Source organism: Ruditapes philippinarum, unplaced genomic scaffold, assembly GCF_026571515.1.
Source record: "Ruditapes philippinarum isolate M1 unplaced genomic scaffold, ASM2657151v2 ctg808_1_1_1_1, whole genome shotgun sequence".
Classification (NCBI taxonomy): Eukaryota; Metazoa; Mollusca; class Bivalvia; order Venerida; family Veneridae; genus Ruditapes; species Ruditapes philippinarum.
In genome coordinates this window covers 276,122-297,959 of record NW_026867265.1, presented here as the reverse complement: position 1 = coordinate 297,959, position 21,838 = coordinate 276,122, and the positions used below count along the sequence as shown (strand labels likewise).

The following is a 21,838-nucleotide window of genomic DNA, read 5'->3' as shown; positions in this document are numbered from 1 at the left end:
GGGATGGTTGAAATAGATGTTGAAGTGATAACTTCTGTCTATGAAAGTCATTGTCTTGGCACATATTTAAAAAAAGATAGATAATCCAAAAATTAATTTCAAGTTTTAGTTGGTCTCTTTCCATGGAAATTGTTGTCACAGTTTAAGATACATACTTCATCTTCTACATTGTATAGTTGAGTTGAAGCTTTTGCAGCTGCTATTTTCTCATCATTATTTTACTATTATGTTCATATATCCTAGAATTTCAGTAAACATATTATATAGTCTATTGATTGTGACATATTCCCATGACAGGGTAACTGTTATAGAATGTATACATTGGTAAAGCCAGTCAAATTTGATATACATACTATTTATATAACTTTATAGGTTGTGGTTCCCTTGTATAGACAGTTATGCGGAGCCCTGCACATGGAAGCTGGAGTTTACCTGTGACCTTGACATGACAGCAGTGTCATGTGGTGACCTTTTAGAGGTCATATATACAACAGATAAGAGGGCAAAAACATTTCATTATTATCTGAGTACTCCAACATCAGCTCCTAATATAGCTCTAGCTGTAGGGTATGTAGTACAATATATAGGTTGTTTTTTATACCCCCATAAACGAAGTTTGGGGGGGTATATAGGAGTCACCCGGTGGTCGGTCGGTCGGTCGGTCGGTCGGTCGGTCCAGACGTCCGTTGCATTTTCCTTGTCCGGAGCATAACTTGAAAACTAATGGTTGGAATTCAATATAACTACATACAATGGTCAAGCACATTGAGAGGAAGTGCAGTGCACAAGAACCATAACTCTATCTTGACTAATTACAGAGTTATTGCCCTTTGTTACTTTTCCTTGTCCGGGGCATAACTTGAAAACTACTGGTTGGAATTCAAAACAACTTCATACAATTGTCAAACACAATAAGGGGAAGTGCAGTGCACAAGAACCATAACTCTATCTAAAGTAATTACAGAGTTATTGCCCTTTGTTGCTTTTCCATTGTTTTTTTTTGTCCGTTGCATTTTCCTTGTCCGGAGCATAACTTGAAAACTAATGGTTGGAATTCAATATAACTACATACAATGGTCAAGTACATTGAGAGGAAGTGCAGTGCGTAAGAAACATAACTCTATCTTGACTAATTACAGAGTTATTGCCCTTTGTTACTTTTCCTTGTCCGTGGCATAACTTGAAAACTACTGGTTGTAATTCAAAACAACTTCATACAATTGTCAAACACAATAAGGGGAAGTGCAGTGCACAAGAACCATAACTCTATCTAAAGTAATTACAGAGTTATTGCCCTTTGTTGCTTTTCAATTGCCTTCTTTTTTTTGTCCGGGGCATAACTTGAAGACTAATGGTTGGAATTCAATATAACTACATACAATGGTCAAGCACATTGAAAGGAAGTGCAGTGCATAAGAACCATAACTCTATCTAAATTAATTACAGAGTTATTGCCCTTTATTACTTTTCCATTGCTTTCTTTTGTCCGGACCATAACTTGAAGACTTATTGTTGGAATTCATTATAACTTCATACAATGGTCAAGCACAATAAGGGGAAGTGCAGTGCACAAGAACCATATAGAGTTATTGCCCTTTGTTACTTTTCCTTGTCCAGAGCATAACTTGAAAACTACTGTTTGGAATTCAGTACAACTTCAAACAGTTGTCAAGGACATTCAAAGGAAGTGCAGTGCACAAGAGCCATAACTCTATTTTGACAAAATACAGAGTTATTGCCCTTTGATACTTTTCCTTGTCCGGAGCATAACTTAAAACGTACTGGTTGGAATTCAAAATAACTTAATACAATGGTCAAGCACAATAAGAGGAAGTGCAGTGCACAAGAACTATAACTCTATCTTCAGTATTTATAGAGTTATTGCCCTTTGTTCTTTTTCTTTGTCTTTCTGGACTTATTACAGAGTAATTCAATTAAACTTCATCAATGGCCAACCACATTGAAAGGAAATGCATCATACATGAACCACAACTATCTTTAATTGCCCACAACCATAACTCTATGTTTCAATTCTTTTACAAGGTATTCTGTTACTAGTAACATCATCATTTCCGAAGCAGACTTGTGGGGGTATTAATCACATTTAGTGATAGTTCTAGTTCTGATAAGTTTAAATTTAAGATAGACCATTATATATTTTTACCATTTCTAAATAATGAAAAATTTTATGGATTTCAAAACAGTTGATTTTACAGCAAATTATATATATCATAGTTGTAAAATGTAAAAGTGGTGGTGGTGTTGGTAGTTTTTACTCCGGATCACGGCAGTAAGCCATATTGAATATACCAGAGCACAGTTCAGTCACCGCATCATTCCTAGGCAAGCTGCGCCATCCGAGAATCAAACCCGGGTTGCCGGATTCACAGTCCAACGCTCTACCTCTGTTAAAGTAGAATTTCATGCTATTTTTAAATCAGATAAAGACAAGGTGTATAGATTTTGGAAACTTTTATATAACTATTCAATTTCAGACCATTTGAGATTCTGGTTGACCCAAACATGCATGAAGTTACACATTTCTGTTTACCTCATTTAAAAGGTATCCTCAAACATACCACCAGTTACCTACATGAGGTAAGTATTCTATGATATATATTTCTACATTAATTATAAAGACCTGTGATTTAGTTTGGGCTGTACATATACTCATAAAATGATAATTGATTATAGTTAGACTCTTGACTACCAGGACATAAACAACTATCTATTTATATATTTTGACGACTTTAATATATCATCATGGGGTGTTCCATATGGATTAAAGGGGATGTTATTACTTATACAAATACAAATACAAGACATTTATATAGTGCAAAAATGTATTAAATATTTGATTGCGCTGTACATTATTAAGACTATATACACATATGCTTGATCAAGACACTCCCAAACCCAGTCTCGATGGCACAGCCAATCTACAACTCTAGTTGAAAAACAGTCCAAACAAGTATGTTTTAAGTTTGGCCTTAAACTGATTTTCATTGGTAATGTCTTTCAGATAGTCTGGCAATGAATTCCACCATTTAGGTCCCACAATAGCCAAGGATCTATCAGCAAGTTGATATAAATGCCTGAAGATTTTTCTAAATGTAAAGCAAACAATATTATATAAATATCCTGTCAATAGTGTACTCTTTTGAATTATATATAGAACATTAAGTTGTTTAAGAAAACATTTGTAACAGATGTTATGATGAAGTAAACAAGACCATTTTAACATAGAAGTATTGAGTTTTGAAACTGAAATTATACCTTCTCCAAGATCAATGTATTATTTACCTCAATGACATTACTAATGAGATTTCAATGTGATGTATATTTTACAGAGTTTTGAGTTTTATGAAGAGTTGATGTCTAGTCGTTATCCATTCTCGTGTTATAAACAAGTTTTTGTTGATGAGAGCTATGAAGATATGCAGTCATTCTCAACTATGACAATATTCAGGTTAGTTATGTATCATCATTTTCTACATTTGAAAGAATGATACTTGTGAAAAAAATAGTTTGTTATCTATTGAATTACTTTCGTTCTCAATAGATAAATTAAATTATGTTAGAACTGTCGCTTATATCATTCCGAGTTAGCAAAATTTAGTCTGTCAGTTATTTTGTTTTGGTTTTTTTTCAGCTCATTGTTATAACTAATAAGAGTGAAGCTTTATTTTCTTTAACATCTTTATTTAAATGTTGATCTCATTATTATTGCGACTTATATGTCATTGAACATGACTCTTGATTGGAAAGAAAAGTTATTCTATTTAATTCTATCATTTCAAATCATTACGTTAACTAAATTACTTTTAATATACAATGTATTAAATACTTTTAAAAAGAAAATTAATAAGAAAGAACAAAAACTTCTTTCTTATCATATATGATTTTGTTCTACTGTCTTACAGAAACAAATTTTTGCAGTCTTACAGAATCAGTTGATAAAAGTTTGATATAATTTCAGTACAAATTTACTACACTCTGCACGGATCATTGAGCAGACAATAATAACGAGGAAGTTTATGGCGTCTGGTATAGCTCACCAGTTCTTTGGTTGTTTTATTGTGATGCAGTGCTGGTTTGATGCCTGGTTAACTAAAGGTATAGCTGCATACCTAACACAATTGTTTGTGAAGAAAACATTTGGTAACAATGAATACAGACATGGTATTGCTCAGGTATAGTGATTTTATACAGGAAATAGATTTATATAATATAATATATTATTTGCATGATTATTTGACTAACAATAAATAGGATACATTTTTTTACAGATTGTTAAGTTATCAGTATATGAGACACATTTTCATGCTAGAATGTTATCTTCCATATTTGAAACAAACAATATTTTATCTGAAGGTCAAAATGGCTTCCGTAAAGGTCGAAGTACTATTGATCATTTGTCGACCCTGACTAGTATTGTTGATACTCGTAGGAAAAGGAAATTGTCAACATATTGCTCATTTATAGATTTAAGGAAGGCATATGACTGTATAAATAGGCAAATTTTATGGTGTAAATAAGATAGTATTTTAGAATGTAAATTGTTAAATGCTATTAAAAGTCTTTACAATAATGTTATGTGCTCAGTTAGAGTTAATAGTTTTTTAACTGATTGGTTTCATGTTAACACAGGATTGAAACAAGGATGTACCTTGTCACCAATGCTGTTTAATCTTTACATTAATGACCTTGCTACAAAAATAGACTCGTTAAATAAGGGTATTGATATTGATGGTACTAACTGTTCAATTTTGTTGTTTGCTGATGACATAGTTTTGATAACCGATAAACCTGAAAATTTAGAGTGTATTTTGAATGTTTTTAATACTTGGTGTGTTGAAAATAAAATGTGTATTAATATTGACAAATCGAGATTGTTCAGTTTAGAAACCCGTCTGTAAGAAAAAGTGATTTTGTATTTCGATGTGGAGATTCAGAAATTGAGTATGCCTCTCAGTACAGCCTCTCAGTACAAGTACTTAGGTCTTGTTTTGACTGAACATTTAGATTATTCGATCACAGCGAAATGCGTTGCTAAGTCTGCCGGAAGGGCCTTGGGTTTGCTTATAGCGAGGGCACGCTCAGTTGGTGGATTTCCAGCGTTTACCAAACTTTATGATTCAACTATTTTACCAATTATTACATATGGCTCTGGTATATGGGCAACTGAAGACTTTAAATGTATTAATGCAATTCAGCATAGAGCAGCAAGATATTTTTGAACGTTGGTAAATATACTTCAAATGCTGCTGTAAATGGTGATATTGGGTGGCAACCAATGATTTGTAGGGTTAAAAAAACAGTTGTACATTTATGGTCTAGATTAGTTAATATGTCAAGTGAAAGACTAAACAGAAAAGTGTTTGTTTGGTCAAATAATGCAAGTAATAGAAACTGTAAAAATTGGAATTTTAAAGTTGTTAACGTGTTTTTGAAGTATGATTTAAATGAACATGTACATATTAGCAGGTTTGCATCTAAGCATGAAATATGTGGAAAACTTGTTCCAAAATTATATGAAGAATATGTCATGTCATGGCATGCCGATGTTAATGGTGTTAATGCACAGAGAGGAAATGGTAGAAATAAACTTAGGTTTTACCGATTATTCAAAACTTCTTTTCATGTTGAACCATACTGTAAATTAGTGTTAAATAGATCACATAGAGGTGCACTTGCAAAATTTTGTAGTGGAACAGCCCCAATCAATGTTGAGATTGGAAGATATAATAATGTCTTGTTAGAGAATAGAAAGTGTTCTTTTTGTCACAATATTGGATATAATGTAATCGAGGATGAGATGCATGTGTTACTACACTGTCCTTTGTATATTGATTTAAGACAACAGCTCTATTTTAAGGCTTGTCAACATTTTGCTAATTTTGATAGTGTAGATGATGTTGAAAAGATAAGGATACTTCTGAATGAGGAGGCCATTGTTAATTGCTGTGCCAAAACCTGCTTTCAAATGTTAGAAAAGTGTCGTGATAGTTTGTATACTGGGTAATCTTAAACTGTACTATATTTTTTATTGTATATAAACATTGTTTTAGTATATGAACATTGTTTTAGAATATAAACATTGTTTTAGTATATAAACATTGTTTTAGTATATAAACATTGTTTTTATAGTATATAAACATTGTTTTTGCATATGAACATTGTTTTATCTTGCTCTAGAAAACCTTGTTAATAATCCATATAAGATCAGTCATGTGCTTTTACTGTTTAGACCATTTTGTAATGACGAGCATTATAAACTATATTGAGTTTTTTGTTTGTTTTTGTTGTTGTTTTTTTAACGATATTCTAAAATTTAATTTATAAAAATGAGAAACACAAACGATAGATTATCATTCATTAAGATGAGTTTTCTAGGTCATAGTATTTAGAATATGTGTATATATATGGTAAAGAAATTAATATAGTGTAGAACCGTAAAATAAGGAGAGTTTGTTTTTAGTTATACAAATCAATGCCAAGTCATAATTTTGACACACCCACTGTTGTTATAGAACATGAATATTTGGGTCTTCATACAGTTTAGCACAATACAAATTGTAATCTCTGAACTATTTTGTTTATGATTAATTTTTTTCAGCCGTTTTCTATGGGATAGGCAGAGTAGTTTGAATTTTAACTTTACTCAAATATGACATACTTGCCAAGATCTTTGACTTGCCAAAGTTATGATTAAGAACAAACTTAGATGACATTTCATTTCTGTATATGTACATTAAGTGAGTAGTCATTAAAATATGTGATGGAGTTTTTAAGAATGTGAAAATGTATAGTATTTTAATAGTCTCTAGCAAATCAAACATTTGATTGGTTTCATATATGTATGTCATTTGTTTTATCCTGTATTTTATATTGATATATACATATATGTTATTGAGACTTAAATAAATAAATATGTTTTGGTTCATATGTTGCAGTCTTTCCAGATCAGCTGATACTTTGACAAATTGTAGCAAATTTTATTGCCAATATTGGTATTATATGTTACTTGATGCATAACTTTAGTTTTATATTTAAATTAAACTTTTCAGTTAATGGAAATCACCCTTTGTCACAAGTCTCATATCACTTCAATTTTTTACTATCTCAGAAATGGTACAATTATTCATCTTCCTTCATAGATTTCATTATCTGTTCATTTAACATTATCTGTAATCTCTATAACACATTAATTTATTCATGTATGTTATTATTATATATACAGTATTTGAAGGAGGTACAGGAGTATGAAGGTCAGTGTGGGGGTATTGTATTAGATCCATCTACAGGTCAGAACAACCAATATTTCTCTTGTTTCCAACCACACACAATGTCACCTACATATCTAGATATGTACAACAAGAAATCTATGCTTATATTACGTATGTTAGAGGCAAGAATTGGAGCAACACTTTTACTACAGGTATATCTTCCTAAAATATACTATTTTATAATGTTTACACTTACATAGATAGGTCATACAGATATGGTTTTTTTTGGGGTGGCACTAAAAACAGAATAATATGAGTAAAACATACAACACTGCATCTTAATTGCCAAAAATAGTCTAGCTTGTCAATTTATTAACTTTATTCTCTCTCTCCAGGTGGCCAAAAATCATTTATGTAAAATCTTTATGTTGGAAATCTATTTACTAGTGAGCTGTAGGGTTTACATCATTAACAGATTGGCAATTTATATCATCTGTTAAAAAGCTGTTAAAATCGGTTGTGTTTTTAGCTTTTATATTAAATATCATCCATGACCCATTGGGCAAATTGGTTGTTTTCTTTTGGGCATCTATTAGCTGAGATAAAAATGAAAACCCTGGATCTGACAGTTTATGATTACATGTATACAGAAATGTCCACTCATACTAAACTATTTGGAACAGCAACATTTTGTGAGTCATTTCACACAAGTTAAGCTTATTAATGTCAGAATGACTGCAACATTATCAATGATTATTTGTTTCAGGTATTGAACAAGTTACAAGCACTGGCATATACAGCGTCACAACAGAAGTTTGTTTCTAATTCCTGGTCAAATATGCTGCTGTCTACAAACTCTGTATGTTCTATATTATATATCATAATGATGTTTTATATATGTATTTATATAGGATCTAGCATGACTTGTTATGTATTTAGACTTTTTTCTTATCAAATCTAGAGAATTGTTCTAAAGAGAGACTATGTTGAGCTTTAAAAAATTCTGGGACACATGTAATACATGTCTGTATGAAATTAAGAAATGATAACAAACGTAAGATTTTGTTAATTACATTTACATTATATTACAAAGCCAAAATGTCTAAAAATAATAAAATCCATTTTCAATTTATCACCCATTGTCTGTACATGAAAATGATGATAAAGTAATGGTTTATATTATGTGTAATGTTATAGATAAATTGCTTTGAAAGCTAGTGTGATAAAAAAATATATTCACAGAAAGAGTATTTTTGCATTCAGACTTTTTTTTAATGTTTTACATATAATTTGTATTCCTGTTTGTATGACTTCAGGGAATGAATTTTTGTCTACTATTAGCAGTTGATGTAAAATATAACATGACATACATTTAGCACAGGAGCTACAAACCAGAATTTGTCATGCTGTTTTTTGTAGACAATGCCACATGCTGTTATGTTACTTTGTTTCATTTGAAGACTTAAATTAGAGATTATTTTCTCTCATTTTAAATTGCTTGCTTTTGTTTCTTTTCAGTTTTTGAAGATAATTTCCACTGTAACAGGAAAAGATATTCAACCTTTTATAGACCAATGGATGTATCCTTAATGTTTAATAATTATTGTGATTGTTGATTTATGTCAGAGTTTGATATATTTTCTGTAGGTCTTTTTGATATACATGTAGCCATAGAATGCTACTTGTGGTTCCTGAAATAATTAATCTTAAAGTGGTAGAATTAATTTGTTAAGAAAAACTAGAATGTTTTGTTGAACTTCAAACAAAATTGTATTTGCTTTTAAAATGCAAAATTCCATATATGAAAAGGTTGTTGCCATGTCAGTTTTTGGGTGTTTTTTTTTTTTTTGCAAATTGGAGAAATATTTTAACATGTTATTGTCATTATTTATTAAAACATTTCAAAAGATTTTTTCCTTAACTTGCCTCTAGATATCAAAGTGGATGTGCCAGGTTTATTGGAAATTTTGTCTTCAACAGGAAGAGAAATGTTGTAGAACTTGAAATAAAACAAGACCATACAGCTAAAGGTTCCCTCAAATATGTGGTATGATAGTTTATTATCGAATATGCTTCAGGAAAAGAAATACATGTACATATATAAGTAAATATTGGGTATTTCTTTTCAATTTCTTTTTCATGAATTACGAAGAAATTATTTTGTGCATAGATATATTAATTCTAAAAATATTGCATATTTGTAACATCACTCTTAGGAAGTGTGCTATATGAATTATTTATAAAGGTTCTTGACAGATTATATAAATTGTTGTTGTTTTTTTTTAAGGCTATATAACCTGTCAAAAGATTTTTACCGCTAATAATTTATATGTATAAAACTAATTGATTAAAATATATATGTTCTTCATCCCCTCCTTGATTACTTAGTTTAAAATATAAATTGTATACAGTGTATAATGACATTCGATTCACTGTATATATTTTGTTTTAAAACAGGGACCTCTAGAGGTGACCATACAAGAATTAGATGGCTCATTCAATCATACATTTAACATAGAAGAGAACAAGACAAAATTTGAAATAACTTGTCATTCTAAAAGTAGAAGGTATACTGAATTCATTACTTGCATAATTAAGCAATTTTGTAATCTATATAAAGATTAAAGAAACTAAATTATTTGGTCTGATACATAATGTTTTTTTCTAGTCCTATATCTTACCTGACCCGTACATAGAAAAGCTGTACTGTGCTTTTTAACAAGCAAATACATTTATCTTTTGAGTAGTAATAAACTCTGTTTTAGAGATGAATAATTATTCATTGACTTTGAGTATACATGTATACATACCATGGAATACATTTACTTTTTTAAGGTATAATCAATGATTATTGTCAAGCTTCAGTGTGATATACAAATCAAGCTTCAATGTGATTTACAAATTTATTGTCTCATTTAAGTGTGATATAGTTCTGCTATGTTTAATATTAATTATTATACAGGAATAAGAAGAAGAAGATTCCATTAATGACTGGAGAGGAGGTTGATATGGATCTTAGTGCCATGGAGTAAGTATTGTTTTACTTTGTGATATTTATAGAATGCTTTATTTGCTTTACCTAATTCTTTATTTGTAGAAATATTCCATCATTTTTCATCAAATTAACAAATAAATACATAGCTGGGTACAAGATTTCAGGCATTTGCCTGAAGATTAGGTTTTTTTCTACTCTTGAAAGTTCTCTTTTTGTATATTAAAACCAATTTAAAAAATACTAAATTTAGGGTTTTCAGTTTTTCTTATACATGTATTTTGAACTTGCACCCATGTTATAGCAGTAACATATTCAATCTTAAAAGATAATTGTGATATATTTACTTAGGGTTACTGTTTAAGATTTATTTATCAAAACTCTGTTAGAATCATTGGCGTTATGCTTAGTATAAAATTTATGCTTAAATTTCTGGAGAGATTAAAATGATTAGCAAAAAATTATACTTGCTTGAAAAAATGTAGTCATAAATCACCATATTAATGTAAATGAAGCGGGTGTTTTGATGTTCTTTCTCTTTTGTATCATAGTGAAACATAAAAACACGTTCCCTGTTGTCACAATATGAAACCCCAGAAAAAAGTAACCAATGAACTAGCATCTGAATATGATATTTCTATTGCTTCCCCTTTCTCTGCCGTCACAATAAGTAAACCCCAGCAAAAATGAGCCAATCAATGGGCATGTGTGGAGTGCGGGTAACTAATACCTGCACCCCAGTTAACACACTGTGCATGTATATGTATACGATTTAACTCTGACACATTTTCAACAGAAAGGTCCCCAAACTATGATACAATATGGATATATTGTATACCTATTATTACTTATATTTAAATGTATTGTTATATTACAGTGCTGACTCACCGGTATTATGGTTACGTGTAGATAAAGATATGAACTTGTTACGTAGTGTACAGTGGGAACAGCCAGATTATATGTGGCAATATCAGCTGAAATATGAGAGAGATGTAGTAGCTCAGAGTGAGGTAAATCTTATATACTAAACACTTTATACATTGTATGAGAGAGATGTAGTAGCTCAGAGTGAGGTAAATCTTATATACTAAACACTTTATACATTGTATGAGAGAGATGTAGTAGCTCAGAGTGAGGTAAATCTTATATACTGAACACTTTATACATTGTATGAGAGAGATGTAGTAGCTCAAAGTGAGGTAAATCTTATATACTGAACACTTTATACATTGTATGAGAGAGATGTAGTAGCTCAAAGTGAGGTAAATCTTATATACTGAACACTTTATACATTGAATGAGAGAGATGTACGAAGGATGATCAAAATTTATCCGGTTTTTGTAAATGATTCTTTACCTGATAAATGAATTTAAATAAAAATACACGGACAATAAATCGGAATCTTTCCCCTAAATGATTCTAAAAATACCAACAAGAAATATTAACAAAGAAAAAAGTTATACTTTTATTGGCATGTATATGTAAAGCAATGCGGCGCACGGTATATCTAAAAAATTGACGTTAACGACGTCACAAGCGTAATGTCCTTAACAGAGCAGCTTTTTACTCATACACAAAGTAGGCCAATACGTGGTACTCATCTTATCCACTGCCTATATATATATCTGTACAAGTCGGTATCATATTGTATTGTAATAGAACGGATGATGATAAAGAGCTCCTGTAAATACGCAAACTCCCGTTCTTTCCTTCTGTAACTTGATTGCTGGAAAAACCGCAAATGCAATAAACTATATAATGTATTACAAATAATGTTAAATAATGCTGCTGAATGATAATGTATCATACATACGAGAAATAAAAAGAATAATACAACTATAAGAACAGAATTGTCATTATTTTAAAATAAATAAAACGCATAGCTGAATTTGAACCGTGACTGTTAAATTGTTGACACAATTTCTCTATAAGACTACTGCGTAAATTAATAAAATAATTTATACAATTGTAAACCAAAAATACAATTTTTGTACATAATGCATTAACAATTATCATTTTAAAATCCTTAGAGATGACTGCACCGTCCCGTAGCTACTGTCGAACATCACTGACAATGTCCGCAGTCAATCGATTGTCATATTTCAACGTCTCGGCGATTGACGTCACCAACGTCCTTTTCTGTCTCTCCCTAACTTGTTTTCTATTTGTCTATTACCCTTTCTTAATCCTTTATGTTTATCAAAAACTATGCCGTGGCTTACTGGAACATTTCTCTAGTTAGTCATAATCTTTATCTACGTTTTAAACTGTTTCTCGCCTACTTTTGACAAACTTTTCGTATTGATCGATTTCCGAGACGTTCCAACGACATAGTTTTAAGGCGAGTATTTCTTTAACCAGTGACGTTTGAATTGTGATTGCAAATATAAATATGATTTAAATGAAGTCATTTTTTTCTGACACGTCCAAGATATGGTTGATGACGTTTTGGCGTATTTTGAAATCTAAATTAGTCATATTGTAAAATATACGCAGCATTAAGCGCCGGATGACAACGCAAATTTACGCACTGCGCCGGTTGTGCGTTACCATGGTTTTTGAATTCGCTGTAACGGACCAACTAATTGCCTTATCAGATTAGATATAGCATCAGTTTACAGGTATTGTTTTACGATTAAGTGTGATATATAACAATAAGTGATAGGTTGAAAATTCTTCAATTGACAGTCACAGTCCGGTTTATTTTTGATCAGCCCTCGTAGTAGCTCAAAGTGAGGTAAATCTTATATACTGAACACTTTATACATTGTACAAGAGAGATGTAGTAGCTCAGAGTGAGGTAAATCTTATATACTGAACACTTTATACATTGTACAAGAGAGATGTAGTAGCTCAAAGTGAGGTAAATCTTATATACTGAACACTTTATACATTGTATGAGAGAGATGTAGTAGCTCAGGGTGAGGTAAATCTTATATACTGAACACTTTATACATTGTATGAGAGAGATGTAGTAGCTCAAAGTGAGGTAAATCTTATATATACTGAACACTTTATACATTGTATGAGAGAGATGTAGTAGCTCAAGTGAGGTAAATCTTATATACTGAACACTTTATACATTGTACAAGAGAGATGTAGTAGCTCAGGGTGAGGTAAATCTTATATACTGAACACTTTATACATTGTACAAGAGAGATGTAGTAGCTCAGAGTGAGGTAAATCTTATATACTGAACACTTTATACATTGTATGAGAGAGATGTAGTAGCTCAGAGTGAGGTGAATCTTATATACTGAACACTTTATACATTGTATGAGAGAGATGTAGTAGCTCAGAGTGAGGTAAATCTTATATACTGAACACTTTATACATTGTATGAGAGAGATGTAGTAGCTCAGAGTGAGGTAAATCTTATATACTGAACACTTTATACATTGTACCAGAGAGATGTAGTAGCTCAGGGTGAGGTAAATCTTATATACTGAACACTTTATACATTGTATGAGAGAGATGTAGTAGCTCAGAGTGAGGTAAATCTTATATACTGAACACTTTATACATTGTATGAGAGAGATGTAGTAGTTAAGAGTGAGGTAAATCTTATATACTGAACACTTTATACATTGTAAAAGAAAGATGTAGTAGCTCAGAGTGAGGTAAATCTTATATACTGAACACTTTATACATTGTATGAGAGAGATGTAGTAGTTCAGAGTGAGGTAAATCTTATATACTGAACACTTTATACATTGTATGAGAGAGATGTAGTAGCTCAAAGTGAGGTAAATCTTATATACTGAACACTTTATACATTGTATGAGAGAGATGTAGTAGCTCAGGGTGAGGTAAATCTTATATACTGAACACTTTATACATTGTATGAGAGAGATGTAGTAGCTCAAAGTGAGGTAAATCTTATATACTGAACACTTTATACATTGTATGAGAGAGATGTAGTAGCTCAAAGTGAGGTAAATCTTATATACTGAACACTTTATACATTGTATGAGAGAGATGTAGTAGCTCAGGGTGAGGTAAATCTTATATACACTGTTAACAATATGTAATGATGATTGAAAAGATTATAATGAAGTAAATAAGAAATAACATATTGTTAAAATCTCATCTTAAATTTAATTTGCAATTGCATGTAAATGTTTTTAAGTTACATAAGATAAGTGTTTGAAGTAATAAAAAATTAAGATGATCTTGAAATCTACTTTAAGATTTAATTTGTAACTTAATGTCTTGTGTGATGTTGCAAAATATAAATTTACAAAATATTGGGTTTTCCTCTCTAAGACAAATGTTTCAGGTAAGTATTTTGTTTCTTATGAGTGATACTGCTGTGGTCATGTTACCATGAAAATGTTAGTCATAAATGATTGTTTTAATATGTGATAAAAGTTTGAAGGTTTATTTTAAATGCACTTTATGTACCAAATTTTAAACTGTTAACTTTGCAAGGACTTGACAGACATACTTATGTTACATAAACTATGTATATTACAATACTTCAGGCAATCCAAGCATTACGACTGTTTGCTACACCAGCTACAAGAAAAGCTTTGACGGATGTATTGGAGTGTGAACAGAGTTATTATAAAGTGAGGATAGAATCCAGTATGTGTCTAGCTAAGGTAAATAAATCTGTACAATTCAATAAAATACAGACAGAATATTTTCAATTGACTTGGCTTAAATTAGGTGTAAATTTCAATTGTGATTAAAGATAATGACTCTCTAACATTTGTAGTGTAAAATATAGATATTAAAGAAAAACAAGTGAATCGTAAGAAAGAAGTTAGTCTTAATTTTTGTTACCAATTTTATATTGTCAGGCAATGATTAGAATTTCTTCTTCTTTTTTCTTTTTATTTGGTATGCTTGTATATTTTCTATTGAATTTATCACCATTTAGTGAATATTTTCTATTGAATTCATCACCATTTAGTGAATATTTTCTATTGAATTCATCAATATTTATTGAATATTTTCCATTGAATTCATCAATATTTAGTTTCTCTATCTCATACATTTGTAAGTAACCAGACAGTTGTGAATATTTCAGGTAGCTAACACAATGGTTACATCCTGGGCTGGTCCACCAGCTATGTTGAACATATTCAGGAAAATGTTTGGCTCACACTCTTGTCCTAGCATTGTTAGACAGAATAACTTCAGCAACTTCCAGCAATATTTTATACTGAAGGTAAGTTTAAGTCTGTAATAAATTAACCCACGCAGAGCACTACTGGTAGATTAAAAGTTTGAAATGTGTGTATTTCAACGACAAGTTCATGTGTTAATTATATATTGGCCATTTATTCTCCATTACTGATACATGTACAAGAAGTTGATGCAATTAATAGCTGGTACAATATCTGTATCATCACAAGAATGAGGGATCCCATTCTAGGTTATTTGATTAAAGTTGAATACTGGTTAGATAAAATTTTAACTGAATGAATCAAATTTGTCATAATTCATACAAGTTTTTGTTAACAGTGATAAAGATGCTGATATCTAAAGGTTGCTGTTGTTATGTTCAAGTATGATCAAGGTAGTCTATAATTTTCCTATAGATACTTGTTATTTTTATTTGCAGGCAATCCCCATGGCGATGGCACAGTTAAGAAACATGCACAACATCTGTCCACCAGAGGTTGTTAGATTTCTACTGGATCTTTTCAAATATAATGACAACAGTAAAAATAAGGTAATTTATACAAAACTTAATTTTATACAATCTTATTTATGGAGATAACTAATTAAAAATATACTATACTTATACTATATATATATCTTTAGGTAAAATATTTTTATCTTAGATATGTATTGAAATCCATGAAATTTTTACTGAATATGTTTAAAAAGCTGCATTCCCTATTATGGGTCAAGTTAAGTTGGTCTTTTTTCAAAAAAAATGCCAGTTTTTTTTTATGACACTATATATTTATATTGTGACCACCTATAGTGTGTAGAATTCTAAACATAACATATCTACTTTAAATGAAGTCGAAACATGTTTATTTTATACATACAAAGAGACTGTGTAGCAATTATTAACGTTTTTAAAAATCTAATTTGAGCATAGTATATCTTTAACTATTCACATTCTTAACAAACTTGAACATCAGCAACAAATTGTATATGTGAAAATGAATTGATTTGTAGGTTAAATATTACATATTGATTCCTTTGAGTACAACAAACTATCCTGAGAGATATGCTGTTAAGAATTAATCTTATAAACGACTTTGTCTCGAAGCTTATAGTCAACAAAACTAAAATAGACTGCATATTTGTGCATGTATATATTACAGTATTCAGACAATTACTATAGAGCAGCATTAGTTGATGCCCTGGCAGCTACAGTAACACCTGCTGTAACCACGGTTACCATTACTGGGTAATACAATATTTGTCTGTTTTATCTCACTTTCTAACTAAAAAAATACATGACTTGTTTGGAATTCAAACTGACCTATGTTATTTTCTTGGAAATTCAATATTAGAATTGAGCACAGGCAGTTAAGAGACTGGTTTATCCCTATATTGGCAACTAATGATTGCAATTAATGCAATTAGCATTCTTAGAGCAGTTACAATACATAATAAAAGCTGTACAGAGAGCTGTTTGAAAATCAACTGCTTACATCATATCACTTACCTATGCTGTTAACCATATATGATAAATATTGTTGAGTGTTGTTTAATTATATTAAAGTCACATATGTGTACCTAATCTGTAAAGAAAAGCAAAATTCAGGGTATAATTTACTAAGTCCGGATGTAGTGTTTAAGTAATTTTTATTATTTGGTAATATCTGTTGTTTCATAAACTCATTATCCATTACTTCTAGGATACATATTTATTATCAAGACACCAACATTACTTGTGTATATTTCAGTCAAAGTGTTAATTCTGACTTATCATCGGACACTAAGGCTATATTAGATGAGATAACACGATGTCTGAATGTGGAGAAATTACTGTCATGTTACAGGCATACTGTCACTGTCAGGTTAGTATCTACACGTTTCTTTTCTTTCGCTGTAGTTAAATTCTAATTATTTCTGTGTAACAAAAAATGAAGTTCTAAAGTAAGCAATATATTCTGTAAATGCAAAAACGCATATATGATCTTTTAGAATCATTTCTGTAAACTCAGATTTAGAAATATTACAGTTAAGTAAAAGTGGTATACAATTTAGACAAACTTTGTCAATATTTCAGTTGTATAAGGCAATGATTCGTGTTACAAAATTTGACATTTGCAATTATCCATGTTATATTAGAATTACGCCCAGCTTATAGTCAAAGATAAGCATTGCAATTAGAATCTCTTGTTAGTTACAAAAGTATGTCATTTTAATTAGTTCTTTTATCCAGTATGACATGGTCTTTTCATTAAGCTCAATAGGGAGAGCATTTGATTACTTATACAGGCCTTGAGGTTATAAAACTTTTTTTCTGAGTCTCTTCTCAAATCTCAGGATTTTCATTGGTCAGTAATTATTTTGTGGCAGTTTCCAACCAATCAAATACCTGAGGTCTGAGTTTAAGCTTAAATAATTCTCTAAAACCTCAGACCTAGGAGTTGCTGATTTTGATCCTCAGGTGAGATGTAATCCTGTGTTAATTGATCTTGAGCATTGTGTCTAATAGTCAGCTGTCTCACTCATGACTTACAAATAATGTGAGATTAGTAGCTAGTCACTAGTAGAGAAATTGATAATTACTGGTCATATATCCAGGAAAGGCGGTAAAACCAGAGAAACAATCTGTATGATATAACTGCAATAATCTACTTAGTATATACATGTATGTTGTACTTACTCAGTAATATTTAGTTGGCATGCCCTTCATTAGAGTTATTTCTAAAATAATGTAATTTGAGTAAATTTCAAGATATACATAAGAAAAAGAAGAGTGTTAAACATTCGTAACTTTATAACTCCAAAAAACTTTATAACTCCATTATTGATGCTAAGTAAATCAAATAAGAAAATTTGATCTGCCACAACAAACAGATAACCTATTTATAATCAACATGCATATAGTGCACAGTAGCAACAGTTTTAATATATTTGTAATATTCTAGCTGATGTGAATGTGTCAGAACTGTACTGGTTACTGGAAGTGGTTGAAAAAGACCCAGACATATATGTCAGGTATATTATTGCTTTGATATTCTATATCATGAACTATTACAGCTAATTCATTGAGTATTTCAATATGTCTAGAAGAATGTGCTATTATAGATGATATTTTTGTATAAATGTAGAGTGATAGTGTATGTTGTAAATTTATACACTTGATCACATTATCACGGACTCCACTGAGTATTCTTGACATGATGGTTATAAAATTTTAATTAACTATCTAATGAAATATTGGTGTACAGGTCAGGCTTGGGAGATATTAAAGTAAACAGATTTTTGTCTGAACTATGTACTTGAGGGGGGTAAAGGAAAAATTTAGGGTTTTCTCATATTTGTTTTGTAAATGTTACATAAATTGTTATTAGAAATAAAGTCTAATAAACATACTGTAACAGAGTCTAGGAAAAAATTTAAGTGTTGACCGAGGGAAAGCGTTCTTGGATAAGGATATTGTAAGTCATCATGGAAATTGATAATGCATGTTAAATTATTTTGATCATATTAATATGCCAATAAACATGAAAATGGCAAAAATCACCACCTGTTAACTTAACATATGGTTGATCACATCATGGTATTTTAAAAATGTATTTCTGTTAAATATATTCTGTGCAGTATTATTTATATTAATTTGTAAAGTTTTATTTGTTATATATGCATGTATATTTGAGAATGATGTACTTGTATTTACAGTTATGAGACAATACAAATGTTAAGTAATAACCCACCATTTAAAAGAGGAGAGGACAGTCTACTGAACACTGAAGCTCTTGTTAACAGACTCTGGAAACTTATCAAGTATATTATTAAAATATGTTAAAAATTCTTATTTTATGGTCTCAGTTGTAGATTTAAAAATATCTTGTACTTAGCTGCTGCAAAAGATAAATGTATTCTGTTTTATTGTAACATGACACTGATTTTTTATAACATGTAATATAATATTTTGTGTTAAAATAGGTCAAAATGTCAGCATCTAAATTACAATTACTGAATATTAAGATATTATAAATCTTGGATATTTTGGAGTATAGTTCATTTCTGCTTTGATATATATATGTTCCACTGATTATATTACATAAAGTGCCATTTGTAGAAAGTTTGTTATTTTTAGAAAATATTTGATATTGTATAAATAAGCAATCAGTGACTGTTAATTTAGTAACATGTATGATATATATTGTAGTTGTACATTGTCACATGATGCCAAGTTACGATGTGGAGTTGCTGATTTTTACTTCGCTATGTTTGGACGATACAGACCAGCCTGTCTACATGTTCCAGATGTTAGTATATTTATAAATCTTCAATCTTTTTGTTACTTGAAAACGTCTTAATAGGTCAGGAATGCCAGACAGATACAAGATATGTTTCTAGACTGAACATGATTTATCTTACAATGTTTCTTGTATGATTAAAATGTTTAAGGGATTTATCATGTTAAGTGGATAACTTGCCAAAAGCCATCATTTTAGATAAGTATCTTTTAAAGGTTTAAAAGATTTAAAAATTAATAAGTTTCATATTTTAGTTAATAGAAAACTGTGGAAACAGTAGCTGTTATTAAATAAGCATTTCTTTTCTCATCCTTCAAAGAGCAACACATATGTTGGAGAAAATAAATGTGTATAAAAAGGAAGTTAATATTTTTCAGAGTTTTATTGTGTTCAACATGAACGAGAAGAAGAAACCTGCCATGATAAATCCGGCCATAGTATCAGAACAAATGACTGATATGTTTGAGGAGGATGAGGACGACTTGCCATCTATGATCTCAACACATGTGCCTACACCTGTAATGTAAGTTCATGTACATAATCTCAACACATGTGCCTACACATGTAATGTTAGTACATAAACATAATCTCAACACATGTGCCTACACCAGTAATGTAAGTACATGTACATAATCTCAACACATGTGCCTACACATGTAATGTTAGTACATAAACATAATCTCAACACATGTGCCTACACCAGTAATGTTAGTACATAAACATAATCTCAACACATGTGCCTACACCTGTAATGTAAGTTCATGTACATAATCTCAACACATGTGCCTACACCTGTAATGTAAGTTCATGAACATAATCTCAACACATGTGCCTACACCAGTATTGTAAGTTCATGTACATAATCTAAACACATGTGCCTACACCTGTAATGTAAGTTCATGTATATAATCTCAACACATGTGCCTACACCTATAATGTAAGTTCATGTACATAATCTCAACACATGTGCCTACACCTATAATGTAAGTTCATGTACATAATCTCAAAACATGTGCCTACACATGTAATGTTAGTACATGTAACATAATCTCAACACATGGCCTACACCTGTAATGTAAGTTCATGTATATAATCTCAACACATGTGCCTACACCTATAATGTAAGTTCATGTACATAATCTCAACACATGTGCCTACACCTGTAAATGTTAAGTTCATGTACATAATCTCAACACATGTGCATACACATGTAATGTTAGTACATTAAACATAATCTCAACACATGTGCCTACACCTGTAATGTTAGTTCATGTACATAATCTCAACACATGAGCCTACACCTGTAATGTAAGTTCATGTACATAATCTCAACACATGTGCCTACACCTGTAATGTTAAGTTAATGAACATAATCTCAACACATGTGCCTACACCAGTATTGTAAGTTCATGTACATAATCTAAACACATGTGCCTACACCTGTAATGTAAGTTCATGTATATAATCTCAACACATGGGCCTACACCTGTAATGTTAGTACATGTAACATAATCTCAACACATGTGCCTACACCTGTAATGTAAGTTCATGTACATAATCTCAACATATGTGCCTACAGCTGTAATGTTAGTACATTAACATAATCTCAACACATGGGCCTACACCTGTAATGTAAGTTCATGTATATAATCTCAACACATGTGCCTACACCTGTAATGTAAGTTCATGTATATAATCTCAACACATGTGCCTACACCTGTAAAGTAAGTTCATCTATATAATCTCAACACATGTGCCTACACCTGTTATGTAAGTTCATGTATATAATCAAAGCACATGTGCCTACACCTGTAATGTAAGTTCATGTACATAATTTCAACACATGTGCCTACACCTGTAATGTTAGTACATAAACATAATCTCAACACATGTGCCTACACCTGTAATGTAAGTTCATGTACATAATCTCAACACATGTGCCTACACCTGTAATGTTAGTACATAAACATAATCTCAACACATGTGCCTACACCAGTAATGTAAGTACATTTGTACATGTATATAATCTGACATTAATACATGCTCCAACACCTGTAAAGAATGTATATATATCTGATCTCGATACATCAGTGTCACTTTTACATAAGTAAATGACCAATGAAAATTGCTTGGAATTTTAACTTTAAAAAAAAAAACCAATTTAATACTCCTTACTGTGCTTGAAGATATTAACTAACCAGAGTTTA

At 30.8% G+C, this 21,838-nt stretch overlaps 1 protein-coding gene across 1 annotated transcript in view; it reads left to right on the top strand.

Annotated features, from left to right (window-relative positions):
* LOC132735452 (transcription initiation factor TFIID subunit 2-like) overlaps window positions 1-21,838 on the top strand; it is a 37,777-nt gene that overhangs the window by 8,192 nt on the left and 7,747 nt on the right. The window contains exons 7-27 of the mRNA XM_060722403.1: window positions 373-567; window positions 2,496-2,598; window positions 3,351-3,469; window positions 3,980-4,193; window positions 7,244-7,441; window positions 7,996-8,088; window positions 8,748-8,809; window positions 9,162-9,276; window positions 9,687-9,796; window positions 10,192-10,257; window positions 11,099-11,231; window positions 14,706-14,825; window positions 15,257-15,397; window positions 15,794-15,904; window positions 16,512-16,597; window positions 17,100-17,213; window positions 17,947-17,975; window positions 18,294-18,363; window positions 19,048-19,152; window positions 19,541-19,640; window positions 20,009-20,154. Coding sequence (XP_060578386.1) covers window positions 373-567; window positions 2,496-2,598; window positions 3,351-3,469; window positions 3,980-4,193; window positions 7,244-7,441; window positions 7,996-8,088; window positions 8,748-8,809; window positions 9,162-9,276; window positions 9,687-9,796; window positions 10,192-10,257; window positions 11,099-11,231; window positions 14,706-14,825; window positions 15,257-15,397; window positions 15,794-15,904; window positions 16,512-16,597; window positions 17,100-17,213; window positions 17,947-17,975; window positions 18,294-18,363; window positions 19,048-19,152; window positions 19,541-19,640; window positions 20,009-20,154 — 2,430 coding nt within the window. The remainder of the gene's footprint in view (window positions 1-372; window positions 568-2,495; window positions 2,599-3,350; window positions 3,470-3,979; window positions 4,194-7,243; window positions 7,442-7,995; window positions 8,089-8,747; window positions 8,810-9,161; window positions 9,277-9,686; window positions 9,797-10,191; window positions 10,258-11,098; window positions 11,232-14,705; window positions 14,826-15,256; window positions 15,398-15,793; window positions 15,905-16,511; window positions 16,598-17,099; window positions 17,214-17,946; window positions 17,976-18,293; window positions 18,364-19,047; window positions 19,153-19,540; window positions 19,641-20,008; window positions 20,155-21,838) is intronic.